The sequence below is a fragment of the Neomonachus schauinslandi genome, chromosome 10 (assembly GCF_002201575.2).
Source record: "Neomonachus schauinslandi chromosome 10, ASM220157v2, whole genome shotgun sequence".
In the NCBI taxonomy this organism is placed as follows: Eukaryota; Metazoa; Chordata; class Mammalia; order Carnivora; family Phocidae; genus Neomonachus; species Neomonachus schauinslandi.
Genome location: NC_058412.1, coordinates 50411 through 70861, shown reverse-complemented (window position 1 = coordinate 70861; position 20451 = coordinate 50411). Strand labels below are relative to the sequence as shown.

The following is a 20451-nucleotide window of genomic DNA, read 5'->3' as shown; positions in this document are numbered from 1 at the left end:
CAAACTTTATTGCTTACCCACTGAATGCAGATACTCTGCTAGTTGTTAGGGACTCAATACAGAAAGGAAAGGTTCTGGCCTTGAAAAACCTACATAATATGATTGGAAAAATATCGCATAAGGTTTTAAAAACAACACACCTGACAATACCAGGCAGACTATGATCTCCTTTCAAGTTTCCTGTGTAGACCTGGGTGGGTCTGCTGGGCAGTTTCAGAAGGAGAGCAAGAGAGACAAGGAGGAGAGAAGAGGCAGTCAGTCTGAAAGGTGTGTGGGAGAAAGCAGGGGGGCTGGTGTGAACTGCAGGGGGAATGCATTAGCACCAGCACAGCATCCAGAGTCAACTTGGAAGGGCTTAGCCTAAGCCAGGTGTGGTTTGGGACCAGCGGGCCCCGTGCAGTCCTGCTCAATGAGTTTATACATACTAGGTACCATGGGAAGTATTTTCTTGTTTTAGATTTCTGTGTTACATTTAGAATGGGAAAAAAGACTTAAAATAATAAAGAGACATGCAAATAACCTCTAGTCTCTCCCACTGAGTAGTTATTAAACCATCTGCACCAAAGAAGTGTCATCTTCTCATTATAATCTTTGTGAAATATTTAAAAAGTTTCCCTAACTTGATCAGTTTCTGGCACTGATGGCCTTTTGACTGTGAGAAGGAATTTTCAGTAATTTTTATCTGACACTGTGTCTGTTAGAATGGAAGCCAGTAGTTCCATTTTAATATAACTTTACACTCTTGACTGAGGATAGTCCATTGTAAAGCCACAGTCTGGCCATGGGTAGGCAACAGAGAGCACCTCATGACCTTATGACTCAGTTTCTCCCATCTACTTCTAAAGAGCACCCCCCAGGTGCCTGCGTGTCCCACAGTAGATGAGGTGTGCCCCCTGCATGTGGGCCACTTCAGAAGAACAGTACCCAGCAGCGTGTTTCTCTAGACACTCCAGTGGAATGTCTGCATCCCCACCAAACTCAACACCATTGCAAAGGGCGACAAGTAAGTGATGAATGGATTTTACTCTCAAGGTTCACTCTTCTTAAATAAATAATAGAAAAAGGAAGTGAAGAAGGGATGGGAGTGCCTCCTGGGGACTTGATAAGTTCCACATGTGAAAGGATTTCCTAAGCTCCTTGGCCAGAGTGGCTGTGACCAAAAGAAGATGGTAAGATTGAATACCATCCATGATTTCATCTGTGGGCTTGTGGTAACATAAGCAGTGAGATTTCAATACTTGGATTTTATCTAAGTTTTCAGGGGTTTGGGGTTTTGTTTGTTTGGCTTAATTGACTCAATACAAAGTAATCTTATTTAGAAAACTATTGTCTTTCTTGTAGCCCGCTTTTCAGGTTTTCATCCTTATAGTTTTCCACTCTGAAAATGACCCTGTTTATATCTGTCATTCTACACCACTTACTCTCTTATTAATTCAGTGTAAGCAGCATCTATGTCCCTCACTCAACGAAAACCACACCCTGGCCAAACTCCAGCAGTTACTCACAATCACCTCTTCTTGAAATTCCCTCCTTGGATACGGCATTACCCAAACTGCCCAAGTCCATACTCTAGCCTAGACTTCTCTTCTGGTCCCAGAACCCCACCCAACACACACACACACACACACACACACAGCAGTCTGTATTGGTCTTGGTTTGGGATTCTCGCTCTCTCTCTCACACACACACACACAGCAGTCTATATTGGTCTTGGTTTGAGATTCTCTCTCTCTCTCTCTCTCTCACACACACACACACACACACACAGCAGTTTGTATTGGTCTTGGTTTGAGATTCTCTCTCTCTCTCTCTCACACACACACACACACACACACACACACACACACACAGCAGTCTGTATTGGTCTTGGTTTGAGATTCTCTCTCTCTCTCTCTCTCTCTCCCCCACACACAGCAGTACCCTGCAATTACTTTCCCCCCTCACTGTTTTGTTCCTGCTGCATTGGAACAATGAGTACCCTCATGTTGTTGCCATCTTTAGGAAAAGCTTTAAAAATCTAGTGTCAAGCATCATGAGTGCTGAAAGTAAACATAGGGCTTCTTTACCAGATTCAGGGAGTTCTCTTCTGTTCTTAGTTTTCTATGAGTTAATATATTTGAAAGTGTGGAGCAGAGCATTTGGCATATAATAGGTGCTCAATACATGTATCTTTAATCAGTAAAATGAAAATGACTCCATGAGACGAGATTCATATGAGAAATAAATATAATTCCTAACTTTTAACATGCGTTTTAATGCAAAATGAAACTTCTGTAAGTCTATGGTTTGTAATCAAAATACTCCTCCTCAAAAGGAGTCTTAGAATGTTTATGACAACAGTCTTGCTCACAAATGTCCATTTAGTTCCTAAAGTGCATGAAAAGAATTTCCAGATCCCCTTTTACTCTTGGTTTGTATTTTCTGCCCACTCGATCACTCAGGATCCTGTCTAGGCTCCTGGAGGCAATATCAGGCACAGGGCAGGTGTGCATTTATGGTTGACATCTGTCTGTACTGGATATACTGAATTGTCCTTGCTTCCTCTGGCCTCTGGCCATCCATCCATGTAGGTTTTTGCTGAGTCCTGTTCCCCACCACGAGGTGTCCAGATGCAGCTCTGAGGAATCAGTCCATGATGCATGTCCCCTGACAAGAGATGTGTGTAGGGATGACACACAGACATCCTCTGCCTTCAGATCCCCAGTCTGTCATCATGTTTTGTCTCCTCCCTGACATACCCCCATAACTTGTAGAGCTCAGCTGTAGGGAGAGGGGCAGGGGGTAGGGCCGAGAAACTCACCATTATCCATAGCCACTCATTTTTAATTTCTTTTATGATTTCTTCATCCAGTGTAGGTCCAGGGGAATTCTAAATCTAGCCTGGAGGTAGGGCTGAGCTGCCGATTCCCAAATGCCAGGAAATACATTGCTGAATCCATCTCTCTCTTGTGTCATCCCCTTCTTCTGAAGTATTGAGCAGAGAATGACTTTGATGCTCCTACATAGGAAAAGGAAACACTGAGAAAGTTCGTGTTAATGTTTTAAAATATCATCATGTTATATATAGTTAAATGCATTTGCTATAAAAGATACTAATATTGTTACAATGAAAGTACAGGCATATTACAAATGGATATGTTTCCAAAGTCCATTTGTAAATAAATTTAAAGGAACTCCAAACATACCTTTTTATAGAAACAATGTTGTAAATGGTGATATTATGGATAATCCATCACAACCACTATTTAGCCCATAAAGTAGCTGAAACAGTGTCCAAATAGAACCATTGTAGTAACAGTCACTTGATGTTGGCAGAACAGTCTCAGCTGCTCTACTAGTGATGGCTTTGTGGTTATTATTAGATAGTATGATGTCGGGCGCCTGGGTGGCTCAGTCGGTTGGGCGACTGCCTTCCGCTTGGGTCATGATCCTGGAGTCCCGGGACCGAGTCCCGCATCGGGCTCCCTGCTCGGCGGGGAGCCTGCTTCTCCCTCTGACCCGCTTCCCTCTCGTGCTCTCTGTCTCTCATTCTCTCTCTCTCTCTCTCAAATAAATAAATAAATCTTAAAAAAAAATAAAAATTAAAAAAATTAAAAAAAAAAAAAGAATAGGGCGCCTGGGTGGCTCAGCTGGTTAAGCGACTGCCTTCGGCTCAGGTCATGATCCTGGAGTCCCGGGATGGAGTCCGCATTGGGCTCCCTGCTCGGCGGGGAGTCTGCTTCTCCCTCTGACCCTCCAGACCCTCCCCCCTCTCATGCTCTCTCTCTATCTCATTCTCTCTCTCAAATAAAAAAAAAAATAGTATGATGTCTAGGAATTTGTCTATGGGGAAAATGCTTCACTACAGCTGGGAGGTCATGCTTTTCCTATACTCCTAACTTAGTCTCAGAATAATATAAACTCATGATTTTTAAATTAGGTGTTGATATGTCAGGGAGCTTCAATAATTAAGCATAACAGAGAACAAAATGCCATGATAAATAAATTTGTGTTTCTCCTAATTGTTCATATATTGAAGCAAAACAAGCTTAATTAGAAAGGGATGAACTGGCACAGGAGTACCTGTAGACATTTGGAGAGTGACTTATGGACATCTTTACCAAACATGTTTAAAATATGTATTTATTTAGTCATTCAAAATTACTAAGCAATTTGGTTTAACCTATGCACAACATTTTCCTAAGTGTTCTATAATAAAAGCTATATTCAAAGAACCCTCTCTATTTTCCAAAGCCCTTACTATGTATACTACTTGATTTAAATTTTATAATGATCCTACAAAAGAGAAAAAGCAGATATTATCCCATTTTAGTGATGAGGAAACTGAGACTAAAACAATGTAAATGAGGGCGCCTGGGTGGCTCAATTGGTTAAGCGACTGCCTTTGGCTCAGGTCATGATCCTGGAGTCCCTGGATCGAGTCCCGCATCGGGCTCCCTGCTCGGCAGGGAGTCTGCTTCTCCCTCTGACCCTCCCCCCTCTCATGTGCTCTCTCTCATTCTCTCTGTCTCAAATAAATAAATAAAATCTTTAAAAAATAAATAAATAAAAAATAAAATAAAACAATGTAAATGATGTGAACACCTTCATTCAGGTACTTGTGGAAATACCCAGGATTATGACTTAAGTTTCATAATTTTAACTCTAATATTCTTTCTGTTGAACCGTGTATATATTTTTTTAAAGATTTTTTATTTATTTATTTGAAAGAGAGAGAATGAGAGAGAGAGAAAGAGAGCACATGAGAGGATGGGGGGTCAGAGGGAGAAGCAGACTCCCTGCTGAGCAGGGAGCCCGAAGTGGGACTCGATCCCGGGACTCCAGGATAATGACCTGAGCCAAAGGCAGTCGCTTAACCAAGTGAGCCTCCCAGGCACCCCAAGAACTGTGTATATATTAAACACAGAACTCATGTTATACACACATTCACACATCAATGTGTATGTACATATATTAAAAATAGCAGATATTTCCCTTAATTTTTATCTGAACCATCATGTATTATAAAACATTAGCCACATTAGTACTTTGCACATGCATTTATAAAGCATTTTATTCATTTATATTTTTTCACTTTAATTTCAAAATAAAGAATATTTTCCATAGGAATTTTAGTAACTTACTGTCAATGGGTGATACATATTGCATAAAATTGCTGGGAACCAAAACGCTTTGGATCACTATCATTTTGCAGTTTTAAATGACTGATAAATTCCAGGGTATTATCTCCATGTTCTTCTTAACTCATTAATTGAGGAAGGAGGACATATTACCAAATGTATTCAAATAACAAACTTTAAAAAGATATGTAAACTTTTTTTTTATATATGTAACCTTCTCTTAAGAAATTCATTAAAATGTATAGTGTTATTTTAATCAAATGAATACTTTATAACCATTATGTGAATATATGTTAGAGTCTGTTGTCACAGGAAAGGTGAATGAGCACATTAGTGGTTTTTCTGTTTATGTATTCGATCTGAAGATAATTAATATGCTTTAGAGTAACTGTGGTTATTTGTAAATAGATGTGTTTAGTGTTTTACTTTAAAATCTGTAGTCATAAATAACATTCATAACAGAAAACAAATTTAGCAAACACTGATCATTAAAGCAAAAAACAACTAATATTAACCTAATTTGAAAACAGATGTATATATTAAGTATGGTTCAAGCTTATTGTTTTTTATTATCATTGTTTGTTTCTGTATCTTTGGAAGCTAGAACAGTGCTCTTCATATAATGAGTGCTCAAAAAATACTTATTATGCTCTACAATGTACTCTGAGACTGAAGTACTGGAGTAAATATAACTGATACACCTATTTATTTATTCACTTATTTATATTACTATTTTTATTTTTTAATTATTAAACATACTTTGAGATTTAAAAAAAAGATAGATTAACATGCAGATGTGAGAAATAATAGAGAAAGGTCCAGTATGCCCTTTACCCAGTTTCCCTCAAGGGTAATATTTATGAAATGGTAATAAAATATCACAGCCAGGATACTGATGTGAGTACAGTCCAGATAGAGAACATGTCCATCACCACAAGATGCCCCATGTTGTCCTTTTATAGTTAGACCCTCTTTTCAACTACTTCTGTCCCTAAGCCCTGGCACTACTAATCTGTTCTCCATTTCCATAATTTTGTCATTTTGAGAATTCTATACAAATGAACTCATACAGTCTGTAAACTTTTGGGATGGGCTTTTTTCACTCTGCATAATTCCTTGTGGACTCATCTAAGTTGGGTGTATCAATAGTTCATTCCTTGCTATTACTGAGTAATACTCCATTGTATAGTTTTACTGCACTTTTGTCTTTTTTCATTTTTTGTGGCAAAATACCTATAACCCAACAGTCACCATATCAACCATTTTTGAGTGTACAGTTCAGTGTTATTAAATACATTCGAATTGTTGTGCAACCAGCACCACCACCCATCCCCATAACTTCTTATCTTGTAAAACAGAAACCCTGTCCCCATTAAAAGATAACTCCCCATTCTCCCCTTTTCCTAGCTTCTGGAAACCACCATTACACTTTCTGTCTTCATAATTTTGACTATTCTAAGTACCTCATATAAGTGGAATCATAGAGTGTTTGTCTTTTTGTGACTGGCTTATTTCACTTAGCATGATGTGAAGGTCCATCCATGTTGTAGTGTATTATAGAACTGTCTTCCTATTTAAGGCTGAATAATACTCCGTTGTATGGATATACCACAACTTGCTTACCCATTCATCTATTGATGGGCACTTGGGTTGCTTCCATATTTCAGCTATTGTGAATAAGGCTGCTATGAACATGGGTGTGCAAATATCTCTGAGACCTTGCTTTCAATTGTTTTGGATATATAACCAGAAGTGGAATTGCTGGATCACATGTAATTCTATTTTAATTTTTTGATGAACCACCATGCTGTTTTCCATAGTGTCTTACTATTTTATATTCCCAGCACAATGCACAGGGGTCCCCATTTCTCCAACTCCTCATCAGCACTGGTTGTTTTCTGCCTCTTTTTTTTTTTTATTAGCCATCCTAATGGCTGTGGGGTGATAACTCATTGTGGTTTTTATTTGCATTTATATAATGATTACTGATGTTGAGCATCTTTTCACATGTTTATTGGCCATTTTTATCTTTCTTAGAGAAATGTGTATTCAAATCCTTAGCCCACTTTTGAATTTTTTGTTGTTGTTGTTTTATTTTGGTTTTGTGTTCTTGAGTTGTAGGATTTCTCTATAATTCTGGATTTACTCCCTCATCAGATACATGGTTGGCAAGCATTTCCTGTCATTCTGTGGGTTGCTGTTGTACTCTAAGGATGGTGCCTCTGATGCACAGAACGTTTTGATTTTCATGAAGTACCACTTGTCTCTTTTCCTTTTGTTGCCTGGGCCTTTGGTGTCACATACAAGAAATCATTGCTAAATCTAGTATCATGAGGATTTTGTCTTCTGTTTTCTTTTAAGAGTTTTATTGTTTTAGGTCTTACATGTAGGTTCTTGGTCCATTTTGAGTTAAATTTTGTATGTGAAGTTAGGTAAGAGTTCAGCTACACTCTTCTGCATGTGGATACCATTTTCCAGCACCATTCACTGAAAAGCCTGTTCTTTCCTCCATTGAATTGTCTTGGCACCCTTGTTGAAAATCATTTGATCATATATATCAGGGCTTATTTCTAGGCTATTTGATTCCATGGTTTTTATGGCAATACCACACTCTTTTGATTACTGTAGCTTTATATTAAGTTTTGAAATCAGGGAGGTGAGTCCTTCAGTTTTATTATTCTTTATCAAGATTGTTTGGACTATTTGAGGTCCCTTGAGATTCCATGTGAATTTTGGGGTTGGTTTTTCCCTATTTCTGCAAAAATGTTATTGGGACTTTGATAGGGATTAAACTGAATCTGTAGATTTCTTTGGGTAGTATTGACATTTTAATAAGATTAAGTTTTCTAATCCATAAACATGGCATTTTTTTCCATTTATTTACATCTTTTAAAAATTTCTTTCAGAACTGTGGTTTTCATCATACAAGTCTTTAACTTCCTTGTTTAAGTTATTTCCTAAGTATTTTGCTTTTTTGATGCTATTATAAATATAATTGTTTTTGTAATTTTCTTCTCAGATTGTTAGTGTATAAAGATGAAATTGATTTTTCCTTTTTTTTTTTTTAAAGATTTTATTTATTTATTTGACAGAGAGAGACACAGCGAGAGAGGGAACACAAGCAGGGAGAGTGGGAGAGGGAGAAGCAGGCTTCCCACGGAGCAGGGAGCCTGATGCAGGGCTCGATCCCAGGACCCTGGGATCATGACCTGAGCCGAAGGCAGACGCTTAATGACTGAGCCATCCAGGTGCCCCTGAAATTGATTTTTCTATATTGGCTTTGTATCTTGATACTTTGCTGAATTTAATTTTTCATTCTAACAGTATGTGTGTGTGTATGTGCACACCGTATTTAGGGTTTTCTATGTACAAGATCATATCATCTGCACACAGAGAAAATTTTACTTCATCTTTTCCAGTTTGGATGATTTTATGTCTTTTTCTTGCCTAACTGCTCTGGTAGAACTTCCAGTACTATGTTGAATAGAAGTAGTAAAAGCAAGCATCCCTGCCTTGTTCCTGATCTTAGAGAAAAAAAAATTTAGTCTTTCATCATTAAATATGATATTCACTGTGGGTTTTTCACAAATGGCTTTTATCATGTTGAAATAGTTTCCTTCTATTCCTAGTTTGTTGAGTGTTTTTATCATGAAAGTGTATTGTTTTGTCAAATGCTTTTTTCTGCATCAATTGAGATGATCATGTGTTTTTTTTTTCCTTCATTCTGTGGATGTGGAACATTATTTTGATCAAATTTCGTATGGTAAACCATCCTTGCATTCCAAGAATAAATTCCATTTGGTTATGGTGTATACAGTTATTTTCAATATGCTACTGAATTCTGTTCACTAGAATTTTGTTGAGGATTTTTGCATTGATGTTCACAGGGCATTGATCTGTAGTTTTCTTGCAGTGTCTTTGTCTGACTTTGGTATCAGGATAATGCAGGCCATATAGAGTGAGTTAGGGAGTGTTCCCTCCTCTTTGATTTTTGGGGAAAAGCTAAGAAGGATTGGTATTAGTTCTTTAAATGTTTGATCAGTGAAATCATCAGGCCCAGGGCTTTTCTTTTTTGGGAGAAATTTGATTATTGATTCAATCTCCTTACTAGTTATAGGTGTATTCAGATTTTCCATTTCTTCATGATGTAGTCTTGGGAGGTTTTGTGTTTCTAGAAATTTATCCAGACTGCTACTATATTTGTAATAATTTAAAAAATTCACATATATTATGATAATTTCTTACTCCATAAGACACTGTGTAGAAGTATGATGGTAAATCGTTGGATAATACTATCCCATGGAGTATCACACATCACCGAGCCCTTCCTCCTGTTGTTGAATGTAGGTTGACTTCAAATATTTGTCTGCAATGAAAGTCCTAATACTGTGCACACATCTCTTCTTGGTTCCTTGCGATAAATTCTTAAAAATAGAGTTTGTGGATCACTGGATCCATAACCACTTTCTCCCGCTCTGACCAAGTCTTTTGAGGTGATACCAGGAAGGAAATTAGGTCAAAGTTTAAGCTACAAATTGAGCAACAAGAACACTTTACTTAGGGGTGCCTGGGTGGCTCAGTTGTTAAGTGTCTGCCTTCGGCTTAGGTCATGATCCCAGGGTCCTGGGATCGAGCCCCGCATCGGGCTCCCTGCTCAGCGGGAAGCCTGCTTCTCCCTCTCCCACTCCCCCTGCTTGTGTTCCTGCTCTCGCTATGTCTCTCTGTCAAATAAATAAATAAAATCTTTATTAGGAAAAAAAAACACTTAGGCAATTTTCTTGTAATTATCTTACTATTCCATTTTTCCAGTAAATTATGTCTAATGGGTAGAAAATTATGGATATATAGTTTTGTCCAGCAGCAATGTTTTAAATACAACTTCATTTATAGTTTTACTTTTATTCTTAATATGTTCAGTACTCACACATAAATTTACTAACTGTATTTAAAATTTGATAAGCAACTAATTTATAACCATCATCAGCAAAATAATAAATTTAACATTTAGTGACAATTTGCTCTGTGCCAAAAGTAGTCCTAAGCCCTTTATGTACATAATCTCATTAACTTAGCAAAAACCTTAGCAAAGTGGATATTATGAGCTCTGATTTATAGATGAGCAACCAGAGGCACTGAGGGGTCCAGCCTTATAGCCTTAAGAGGAAACAGAGCTGAAACCTAAGTCTGGGTTGTTCAGGTTAACATTTATTTAGTGCTCAATATCAAGCAATGAATGTTCTAAGCTATAAAAGTGAGAATTTTACAAATGACAAAATAAAGATCCTGAAAGGTTTGTTATGTGTCCAAAAGGACTCAGTGAATAAATAAGGCACCCGGGCTCAGACACATCCCAGGGGCCCCATGCTTAGGAGTTCTCTCAGAACTGCTGTAATTGCACAGGAAGAAGTACAAATTAAATAAGGTAGCCACTTTGGACCAAGCAATTTAACATATATATATATATTTTTCCCCCCCTCTGACAAGAGACCATGCTGCCTGAGGGGAAAAAAAGGCTAGACTTTGGGCTCCCATCAGCTGTGGGAAACAATGTGCCCAACCCAGCATCCTGCCCTCTCTAAACCTCACTCTTACTCTATGCTTCCCCCCACCCCCACCCCCTTACCTAATGGATCATAGTCTTCTTTTCCCGTGACTATAACATTTTCCCAGGATACTATCTGGGTGGTCTGGCTCTCAGGAGACCTGGTTTCTTGCTGGGCGTCTATTCCTGACTATGGGATCTAGCCTCACAGGGACTAAAGGTCTAAAGACCCATTGGCCAACCGAGCTGCAGTTCTCTGATCATCAGGCGATGGCGGTCAGCGGGTGCTGCAACTGCTGACGCACAACCAGCCCCTTTTGGTGTCCACTGGCACTCAAGAGGTGAGACAAAATCCGCCCAGACCTTGAGAACCCTCCTGTCCGCCATCCACAGGCTGCTGTGTTGCACTCAACCACAACTTTGAAAGGTCAGTGTATCTTGGAGTTGGCTTTAACATAAGAGATAAAATGGACATTTCACTCCTCCAGCAAATACTTTGTCCTTTGTCCAACTTTTGGAAAAAATGGAATTTTGGAAATATTTTCTCTTAGACTTTTAGCATTCCTAAGCTGGTCCACTGCCCTGGTGAACCGTTCCCCATTGCCTTGGTTACAGGAAAAACAGCAGTCATTCTGGGATTTTAGTCGTTTTTTCCCAACTCCCTCGAGCCTCACCTCTACCACCAGCCTGTTCTTCCCATGAGGCTCCGCACCTGGTGGCCTGGTCTGACCCATGGCTGGCCAGTGACCGTGTCTGAACTCAATCCAGGTCTCTCTGCTGTGTTCCCAGATTCTTTTTACCTGACACATAGTCTAACCCTGTGGTGCAATGAGTCCTCTTTCCTTTTATATCCGTTTCCTTTCTGGTAAGAGTACGTGCTCAGGAGTAAACCTTAGAAAATTAAGGAAAGTCAAAAGTTTCGAAACACGCAGAGGTCACTTTAAAAATGCAAAGGACGTAGGACACCAGCTCGGGCGTGGGGACAGCCAGCCGGGTCACCCTGCCCTACCCCACTCCGGAAGTGCCAGCGTCCAGCGGTGACCCCAGGCAGCCGTTGGAGGGAGGAGGCGGCTGATACCGGGGGCTGAACGAACTCAGTTGTTCCGGGCTCCTCCGCCCCGGGGGACCGCCTGGGCTTTCCCGCGCCGGAGAGCCCTTCCTGGTTGCGCAGCCCCCTAGCCGCAGTCCGCGCCGCGGTCCTCCGGGCGATTGGCTGCGCAGCCGCGAGGTGCTGGGGGCGGAACCTGGTGTGGATACCCCGCGCGAGGTGAGAGGCGGGGCCCGGCGGAAGGTGAGGGTTGGAGCCCGACAAGGGGCGGTACTGAACCCGGAGCTGTGCCGGGAAGGAGGTGAGGGCGGGCGGGGGGGAGCGGGGCGGGTGTGCTGGGGCCAGTCGCCAATAGGTGCAGACTCGGGTTTGCCCAGACTCTGGACCTGGGCCGGCTGGCACTTGGGCGCCATTCCCCACCCGGCGCGGACTTCGGAATTGGCCAGAGACGCACAGGAAGCGCAGGCGGAGCGCGTTTCCACGGGGCGCGGAGCACCAGCCGAGCGCCGAGGATGCGTGCCCTGCCAGCCCTGGACGCGCCCCACAACGAGCGACTGCTGACCCGGCACCCCGAGGCCCCCAGGGTCCGGGACGCGGTGGTGCCAGCACGCAGGAGCGCGGTGGAGAGGCTAGCGGCCGACCGCGCCAAGTACGTGCGGGGCCCGCCGGGAGCCGGCCCGGGCCCGGCTCCCGAGGGCAGCAGCCCCGGGGTGAGCGAAGGGACCGCGGGCGATCCTCGGCCTCCGGCTCGCGTCCCCGGTGCCGTGGCGCGCAGGGCCATAGCTCGGAAGCCGCTGAGACCTGACTCCCTGGTCATCTACCGGCAGAAATGCGACTTCGTCCGAGGACAGGGCGCCGACAGCTCCAGGGGGGGCCTGGTGAAGAAGCTCTTCCAGGGGCCGGGCAAGGACAAGACGCCGGTGCCCCCGGAGACGTCCCGGGTGGGAGAGGAGGTCAGGGCCAGGCGCGAGGAGGCTGTCCTGACCAAGCCCGGCCCTACTGCGGCCTCCGCGGTCCCCGGCGTTCCCGCGCCCCCAGCGCGCGCAGCGCCCTGTGGGACGCCCACCAGAGTCCCGGCTGCGTCCCGGGTCCCGGAGCTGCGAGGGACAAGGCGCGGGGGGCTGCAGCGATCGCAGTCAGACCTCAGCTCCCGCTACTCAGCGTCCTTGGCCGAATGTGACACCTTCTTCCAGTTCTGCGGCCTGGAGCCTGAGGTGGTGGAAGATCTCGGGAGGGAGAATTTCTCCGCGGGGTCGGACCGCGTCACACTCAAGGTCCGCAGCGTGAGCGTCGCCACCTCTGACAGCGGCTTCTCCCGGCACAGCGGCGGCGAAGAGGGACTGCAGGAGGAAGAACTGACCGAGCAGGTGCCCAGCACCACCTCGGTCATCGAGAGGAACGCCCGCATCATCAAGTGGCTGTACACCTGTAAGAAAGCCAAGGAGAAGACCGGCCAGGGGCTGCAAGGCCCGGCGTGACCGCTCGCGCTCTGGGGAGACTTGGACCCTAGGTGTGCATCCGGAAAGCCCGGGAGGGGTGTCTTTGTGTGTGCGTGTCTGTGAGGGCTTGGTGGGTGTGGCCGGGTTGGATGGATCCAGTCCAAGGGACCCTATATATTAAGACACAGAGGCTCATGCGTCCAAGGACCACTGCTAAGAGAGCAGAAGGGCCGCCAATCCAGGTCCCCTGCAGGACCAGCACCCTTTCTTTTGAGTGTTTTGCTTCTAACTGCCTGGAAATGTAATTCCGATAAGAAGGGAAGTCGGAGTTAGAAAATGCTCCGTCAGAGATCAGTTTGCAGCCCTGCTATTATTTCCTGCGTTGAAAATAGCCTGAGAGCTCTAGGGTCTGTGTGAATTGACCTGTGGGCATCCTGAGGTTGGATCAGAGCTTACTGGTCCACCTGTAACCCTAGAGTGGGACCCTCTCCAGCAGAACGGAAGGCTCTGAGCTCATTCCTGGAGGCCTTCAGCAAACCTGGCAGAGAGGGAGAACTTCTTTACAGTTTGGCATTCATATAGCTGCACAGGTCTCCACGTGGCTAAATTTTGTTTGAGTTGTCTGGAGAGCTTTCTAAGGAGAGTCTTAGTTCACAAGAAGGAGCATCAGTTTGTTGAACTGGGCCTGGGCTCAGTTATAACTGGTGTTTTAGAACTCTGCACGGCTGTGATTCTATAGTTTATTTACCTCTTATGATCACACAGGAGATAAATTTCTTCCCCTTGGACACCGGTAGCACAGGATTGATCTCAAGTTCTTTTTCACTGAGGAACTAAGGAATGTTTATCCTTAGTGACCTCTACTCTTCCTTCCAAGCACATGTGGTGAGGGCATTTTGGGGGTAGTGAAGGGAGAAGAGAAGGTACCTTTTTGGGGTTCTCCTTAGGAACCAAGAATTTAAACATTGCACCATTATTTTTTCTCTTACCCTTCAATGACAACTTGCTATAGATTAAAACAAAATTCATGAGATGGAAGTATTTTTGTCTGCCCTTGATATAAACCAATCGGAGACACAGTATCAATCTCCAGAGTGGTGGGGAGGCTGCTACAAGATGTGATTGTACACAGCTCACCTGTTTGAGGACTGAACAAAGGCCTAACTTCCTTGAGTAGCCATGGCCTAAGCATAGACTTAAAAATTAACAAGGAGAAATAGATTGGATTCAGAGGAATCATGACTTAAGTTTTCCCATATAATTTATTGAATATTATTGTATTTTTCGCCAGCCTTAGAATTAAATAGTCAGCATTTAAATTAAAAATAACAACACATTAGCTTGTACTTTTCACAAAGTGTCTTTTGAAACTGAGGTGAACACATTCCTCCCGAGCCATCAGGACTGCCTTGGTGTCAAGGAGGAAAGGTGTGGGGACTGGCATGGTTCCAGAGGGACATGGTCTAGTAGAGCACTAAAGTGGGGGGACTGGGGGGTGTCTTCCATTGGTAATCGCTCCTCCACCTTAGCCTCCCATTGTCCATAAAATGAAGGCAGATAGGCAGATCGTTTCCAACCTCTATTCTTTTTGATTCTGTATAGTTAATCTGTATATCTGTGTTTTATGATTGGAACCTAGAAAAGGAAAATAGAAAACCATTATCTATTGGAGTATGTAGAAAGTAAACTTAAAAATAAGTTCCCTCAGGTTGCCAACTTTGTGCTGTATTTTGTGCACAAAGGGTAGGTAGAATTGTTGGTATAAATAGTGCTGAGGTAACAAGATGATGCACAAACAAAATAAAATAAAACCTGACAGCATACAAATCCACACTCTCCCCTCTGACCCCTCCAGACCCAGATGCACCCTCATCTCCAGGCTCCAATGTCAAAGCAGTGACCTGCAAGAGAATTTAAGATTCCCGCTAGGAAGTAACCTTCTGAAGCCCCTTTTAGGTTTGAGCCTATGAAAAATGGAAGAAGTTGGGTTAGCTTGTGAGAACATTCACTTTTATGGCCAAGAAAAGTAGTTGAGGCAAGAGGAAAGTGACAGAAGGTTTAAGAAACTGCCAGCATGAATCTATGCAGGAGAGCAGAGGTTTTCCCTCTCCCTTAATCCTGCTGGTTCCAGTGGAAGATAATGTCATCTGCCTTCTGAGCTGTTATGTTTTTGCTCAGAGAAGGGAGATGGATGTGACCCAAGAGTCTGCCTGTGGTTCTGTGTGTCGCCATTCACCAGCACTGTAAAGATTGGCCTCACAAATTTGCTCCCCAAAACCATAGTTCCCATTCTTTGAAATTCATTGCAGGAGACCCAAAGGCTGGCTGCTTATGTGGTCATGGAGGAAGTGAGTTCCCCTGGGCTTTGTCCAGCTTAATGGGACTATGCAAAGTCTGTGCATGACCACAGGACCTCAACTCAGCACATCCAGATGGTGGTCTCTTCAGAGGAAGAGCCAGCAGAGAGAGGCAGGACCCAAAGCACAGAGCATGGCGGCCACTACCTCCCTTGTCGAGGGTCATCTAGCAGCTTGAACAGAAAGGCAGCTGACCTGTCCTCACAGGCTTACTTGTCTGAGACTAATTTCATAACTTCTGGAGGCTGTGGAAACAAGAATTCAAGCTAGTAGCTTTATTTAGTTTATCATGATATTTGTGTCAGAATCCATATGGAATCATTTTTAGGATTTCATGAAAAATTCAGAAAATCAGAGATGAACAAAGGTGTGCTTTCTAAGTGGGAAGGAAAACGAATGTATTTTATATAGAGGCCTTTGTTCCTTTGGTAAATAGAAATAAATTAAAATAAAAATATCCCATCCAAAATTAAATAAGAAGTTCAAACTCATGTAAAGTAAAAATGCTTGCTTTTCAAAATTGAGACTATCAGAGCTGGAGACTAGCTTATAGAATCTGTATGCAATCCCACTGGGGATCCGTGAGCAGTAGTTCTGCATGGGTGACTGTGGCATTCTGTGTCTCAGTGTGTGATTCGTGAACACTGTTCTTCATCTGCTGGTGCTAGTCACCTTCTGTCCTTTGGTTCTTTACAACAGCAGGGCTGCCCAGATTTAGGTCTCTCTGGTTTTCTGTCTTTCCCATAAAATATAGAAGTTACTGATGTTAGTGTTGTTGTAAAAGAATGGTAACTTGTTCTTTGGGCTAATTAGGGATGAATGTTGTTCAATTTCAAGGCAAAAAGCTCAGATATTCTCACGTTTCTCTTAGATACGACACGGAGCACCTATAGAAGTCCCCTGTAAGCTGGTGGGATAGAACTGTGTCTCATCAAAGATGCCATAGGGGGATAGGACAAACTGGGATGCTCCTGCCTTTCTGCTCCTTTCGTTTTTGACTAGCTGAGAAGTTCTCCAGTCACCATCTGAGAGTGGATTTTAGGTGAACAAGTGGCTGGAGTAGCTAGAAGGCCACTCTTCTCTGTCTTCAGGCCAGCCCCTGGGGCTTTCTGAGAGATTTATGTGTGAAAAGGGTGGAATCCATTTGCCTTCACATATTTATTTGGACCGCCTGCCTTGTTTTCACTTTGTTGTCCAACTGTGTGATAGTTAGCACTGGCCTTACCAACATTAAAAAGAAATTTTCTTACTGTCCCATGAGTAATTGGAGGCAAACAGAAATTTAAAAATCCAGAAAAAGGCCTCAGGGAGATACATATTTGTTCTGCCACAGAAGCCAGATGATAGCTGTCTTTGCTAAGGCTACCAACTTCTTTTCAAAATTTCAAATGCAGAAAATATCACAAAACCAAAGACTGTGAGGACCAGGCTTCGTAGTATAGTGTTTGGCTTTACAACTGTTGCCTAGACTGACGTGTTGATTCACTGATTTTTCCTTACTCCTCAGGAAGCAAGGCTTCCAGACTGTGGGGGCTCCTTGAAGTATGTCCTGGATGATTGGGGACCCCAGGGCCATCCTCAGTGCCACAGGATTTGTCCAGTGCACCCAGGTGACCACATGTTTGCTGTTTTCCCAGGAATAAAGCACTCTATTGAAGAAGCGTACATAATTCAGAAGGTTTGAAATGCTATGGAGAAAGGGGAATATGGAACTTGGAAATTAGCTGGGTTGTAGCTGTTAAGACACAGCTGAAGCTCTGGGAGATATTTTCTTGCTTGAGGTGCCTCTATCCTTGCTTCCAGAGGGCAGCAGAGGAGGCGACAGCTGCATGAAAATATTTTCAGGGGTATCTGTTTGACTGGCTTGGTGGCAAAGAGGTACCATGATGCATTTTAATGATATCTAAATTGATTTTAAAAAAAGAAAGGCACAGAGTATGAAAGCCAAGCATGAATGCCATAGGATTTACTGCTTTCAATCAATCTGGACTGTTTGGCACCAATTAAATCAAAGTTCTGTACTCATGAGAAGGTGTATTCTACTTTAACAGTGTGGCTAACAAAGAGTAAACATACACTCACATGCTCACACGGACACCTCCACCTCTGAGCATCACTGCCACTTAAACTGCAGAAAGTACTTTTAAAGTTATTTTAGTAATGCCACTCTCATTGGGTTGCAGACGTGTGGACGTGCCATTAAAAGAGAAGTTAGAGTTGATACCGCTAAAAATGCCTTTTTTCGGGAGCTGGCAGGAGACTCAGGAGCTCCCTTCCCTCACAACCATGGCAGCCTGCCTCCTTTGCACCCTGTAGAGCATGCCTCCACAAGGCTCTGGTTCCCAACTGCCCAAAGCAGAGGAGAGCCCCAGGTTCCACAGAACACACCCTGCCCATTTGTCTAATTGCCACCTCCATGGATCATGCAGTCATCCCAGATTTGGCACCAGCTCATCCTTTTCTGCAAAGGATGTGTTTGAGAAGAGGGTCAGCCTCTGGGCAGCTGACCAACTCCAGGATCAGAATGCTGTCGGTAGGCAGTTACTGTGACCCTCACCCAATCCTGACACCCAGACTGCACAGATTTCAGATTTAGAGCCTTTGGAGAGAAATTTTATATCAATGATGACAACCCAAAGAAAATATGTAACCCAGTTGACTCTTTCAAAGCTTATTGTGTTTTAACAAAATACATCTCCTCAGGAACAAAATTATTGTGGAGAAGAATATGGAGGGGAGAACAATGGGTTTCTCAATGGTAGAACATTTTATAAACCAATCCATTTTGATATGTTCATGTACTTGTTTAATATTGTGTTCTATTATGTAACTTTTACTGTGAGAGTAGGTCTTTGAGCACCTTAATATTTATTTTTACAGTTATTGGTCTTCAGATAGTTTTCCTTAACATGATATGGTTTTAGTTTTTATCAGTATGGTTTTAAATCATTTTCTCCTAGGTTATGTTTTTGTGTACGTTGTTTCATTGGATATCCCACTTCTGACGGTAAACATAGTACTCACTACTCTATAAAGTGCTCAGTACCATAGTGATTTGTTTTCAAATAATCCCATATATATGCGTTTTTGGAGCCTCTGTTGGCCCACGAATGTACCTTTCTCATCGTAGACTCTATTTCAAGACAACAGATTCCATGCTTTAAGAATTTTCCCCCAATTGTTCCTCTCAAAATGCTGCTATTTTACTGTTTGCTGATTGCAGTTAGTTTAAAAATTCATTTTACAGGCTTTTGACATATACCCAGTTCCCTTATTTAGAGGTGTTCCATTAAGTGTACATGTCAATGCTTTAGGTAAAACTGTTTTGTGCCTTTCTACTGTCAGAATAGGATGGACCTTGATCCTATTTACCTTAGATCATAATGGTGCAGACTCATAATGCATATAATAGATAAAAAAAATAGAAACAAGCTGGTTGTATTCAAAAACACCAAGATCTTCCAGAAGCATCTGTGCTTCAGTGGAGGTACAGGGAAGAATTCAGCTGGAGTGAATTCAGAAGCAGATCTCAGAGATGGGCGTGAAGAAGAGGAACAGCATTTCCCTGGGCTCCAACAAGATCCAGGGATACTCCCTCTCTTCCATTGAGATTCGTGCCTCAGAGTCAGGTTCCAAGAGTATGCGTGGAGGTGAGAAGTCCCTTCTTCATCCTGAATTACCCCAATTTGCTGAATGACTTTGAGAAAATCAAACTTTGCAGCTCAGTCTGAAAACAAAAGCTTGTAATTATTTTTCACAAGGATAGCAATAGTTACAGCTATGAAATAGTTTCATGTGTTCGTGAAAGAATAGCATGTAAAATAATATGATTAAATACAATGAAAAGAAATAATTATTGATAAAGCAAGAAAAATAGCTTGACAGTATCTATTTCACTAATATATGGGTACAGATTAACAGTGCCTCTGACTGAGAGGTATTTATGTTACTGTAAAGTTTCCTCATTTCAAAATGAGGACTGGTCACTGGTCCTGACGCTGGTCAGTGACACTGAAATAAAAAGAAGGCTTTATTAAACATTGCCCTTCTCAGTAGGTTCAAAGTTCAGTGCCATGGTTACGGTTGGTGATGCCATAAAACATCAGGCCCAGGCAACTGTTATGGTGGTTTTGTAAACAGAGTTTTTTCTACACACTACCTGCAACTAGAGTGCAATATGATGTATTCTGTATTAAAGAAATAAAGTATTTTTTCTCATTTATTACTGGTTTTGAATCTGTACAGAGTAAAGACATTGAAGCCAGAGTGTGCATATTGTATCACTCATGTCTTCTGTTGTCTCCCTTTCTCCCTAATGTCAGATTATCAGCAGAGATGAGGAAGCATTTGTAGGCAAGTCCAATGTAGGCAAGTCCAGTGTAGGCAGGTCAGAGGGCATGGAAGTCTCTGGCTCTCCCTGCAGATAGAATGCAGTCAAAACAGTCTTGAATATTTAGCACATTGTTTATCTTTGTTTCATCAGTCTTTTGCTTAAAAATATTTTTTTACCCATCTTTATTAATATCAATATTGGAAAATGGGCCCAAAGATAAATAAGAAAGCACAGTTTATAACCTTTCATGTTAGTTAACTCATTAGAGTTCGAAGATTGAAGGCAAACTCTATGAACACCAACTTTGCTCTCAGTATCTGCTCAGACTGGGAAGGTAGTGGAGGCTGGAAGGGCAGCTTGGTCCCTAAGTCACTGCCCTGACTGGGCCAGACTGGCTTCCATTTCAGTCCTGCAGTGAAACCTAGGCCAGCATCTAAAAAAGGCATTCTTTGGAGAAGTGATATGAACCGCTCTGCATTTCCATGAAGACAATGGGCAATCCCCCAGGCACCGTGGGAGCTATCTTAGGTAGAGGTCGAGAAACAGTCAGATAACACACGCCAGGTCCTTCCTTCAGGTAAACTTAAGTTGTCACCTTTCAGTTACTGTTTG

General features: G+C 42.5%; 1 protein-coding gene across 2 annotated transcripts; it reads left to right on the top strand.

Moving 5' to 3' along the window:
• The first annotated feature begins 11930 nt into the window (after positions 1–11930).
• FAM110C (family with sequence similarity 110 member C) lies at positions 11931–17176 on the top strand. 2 transcript variants are annotated; one of them, XR_006540820.1, is made up of 2 exons: positions 11931–11953; positions 17014–17176. XR_006540820.1 is itself a non-coding variant. In XM_021697631.2 (2 exons), the coding sequence occupies exon 1, from the start codon at positions 12223–12225 to the stop codon at positions 13186–13188; it is 966 nt and encodes a 321-aa protein (XP_021553306.1). In that variant the 5' UTR covers positions 12162–12222; the 3' UTR covers positions 13189–13220; positions 17014–17176. The 2 variants fall into 2 exon arrangements, 1 of the variants encoding a protein (XP_021553306.1); XM_021697631.2 differs by lacking the exon at positions 11931–11953 and adding an exon at positions 12162–13220.
• The last annotated feature ends 3275 nt before the right edge of the window (positions 17177–20451 follow it).

Coding starts and splice junctions, on each gene's coding strand:
- FAM110C (XM_021697631.2), top strand. CDS start 12,223: ATGCGTGCCCTGCCAGCCCTGGACGCGCCCCACAACGAGCGACTGCTG.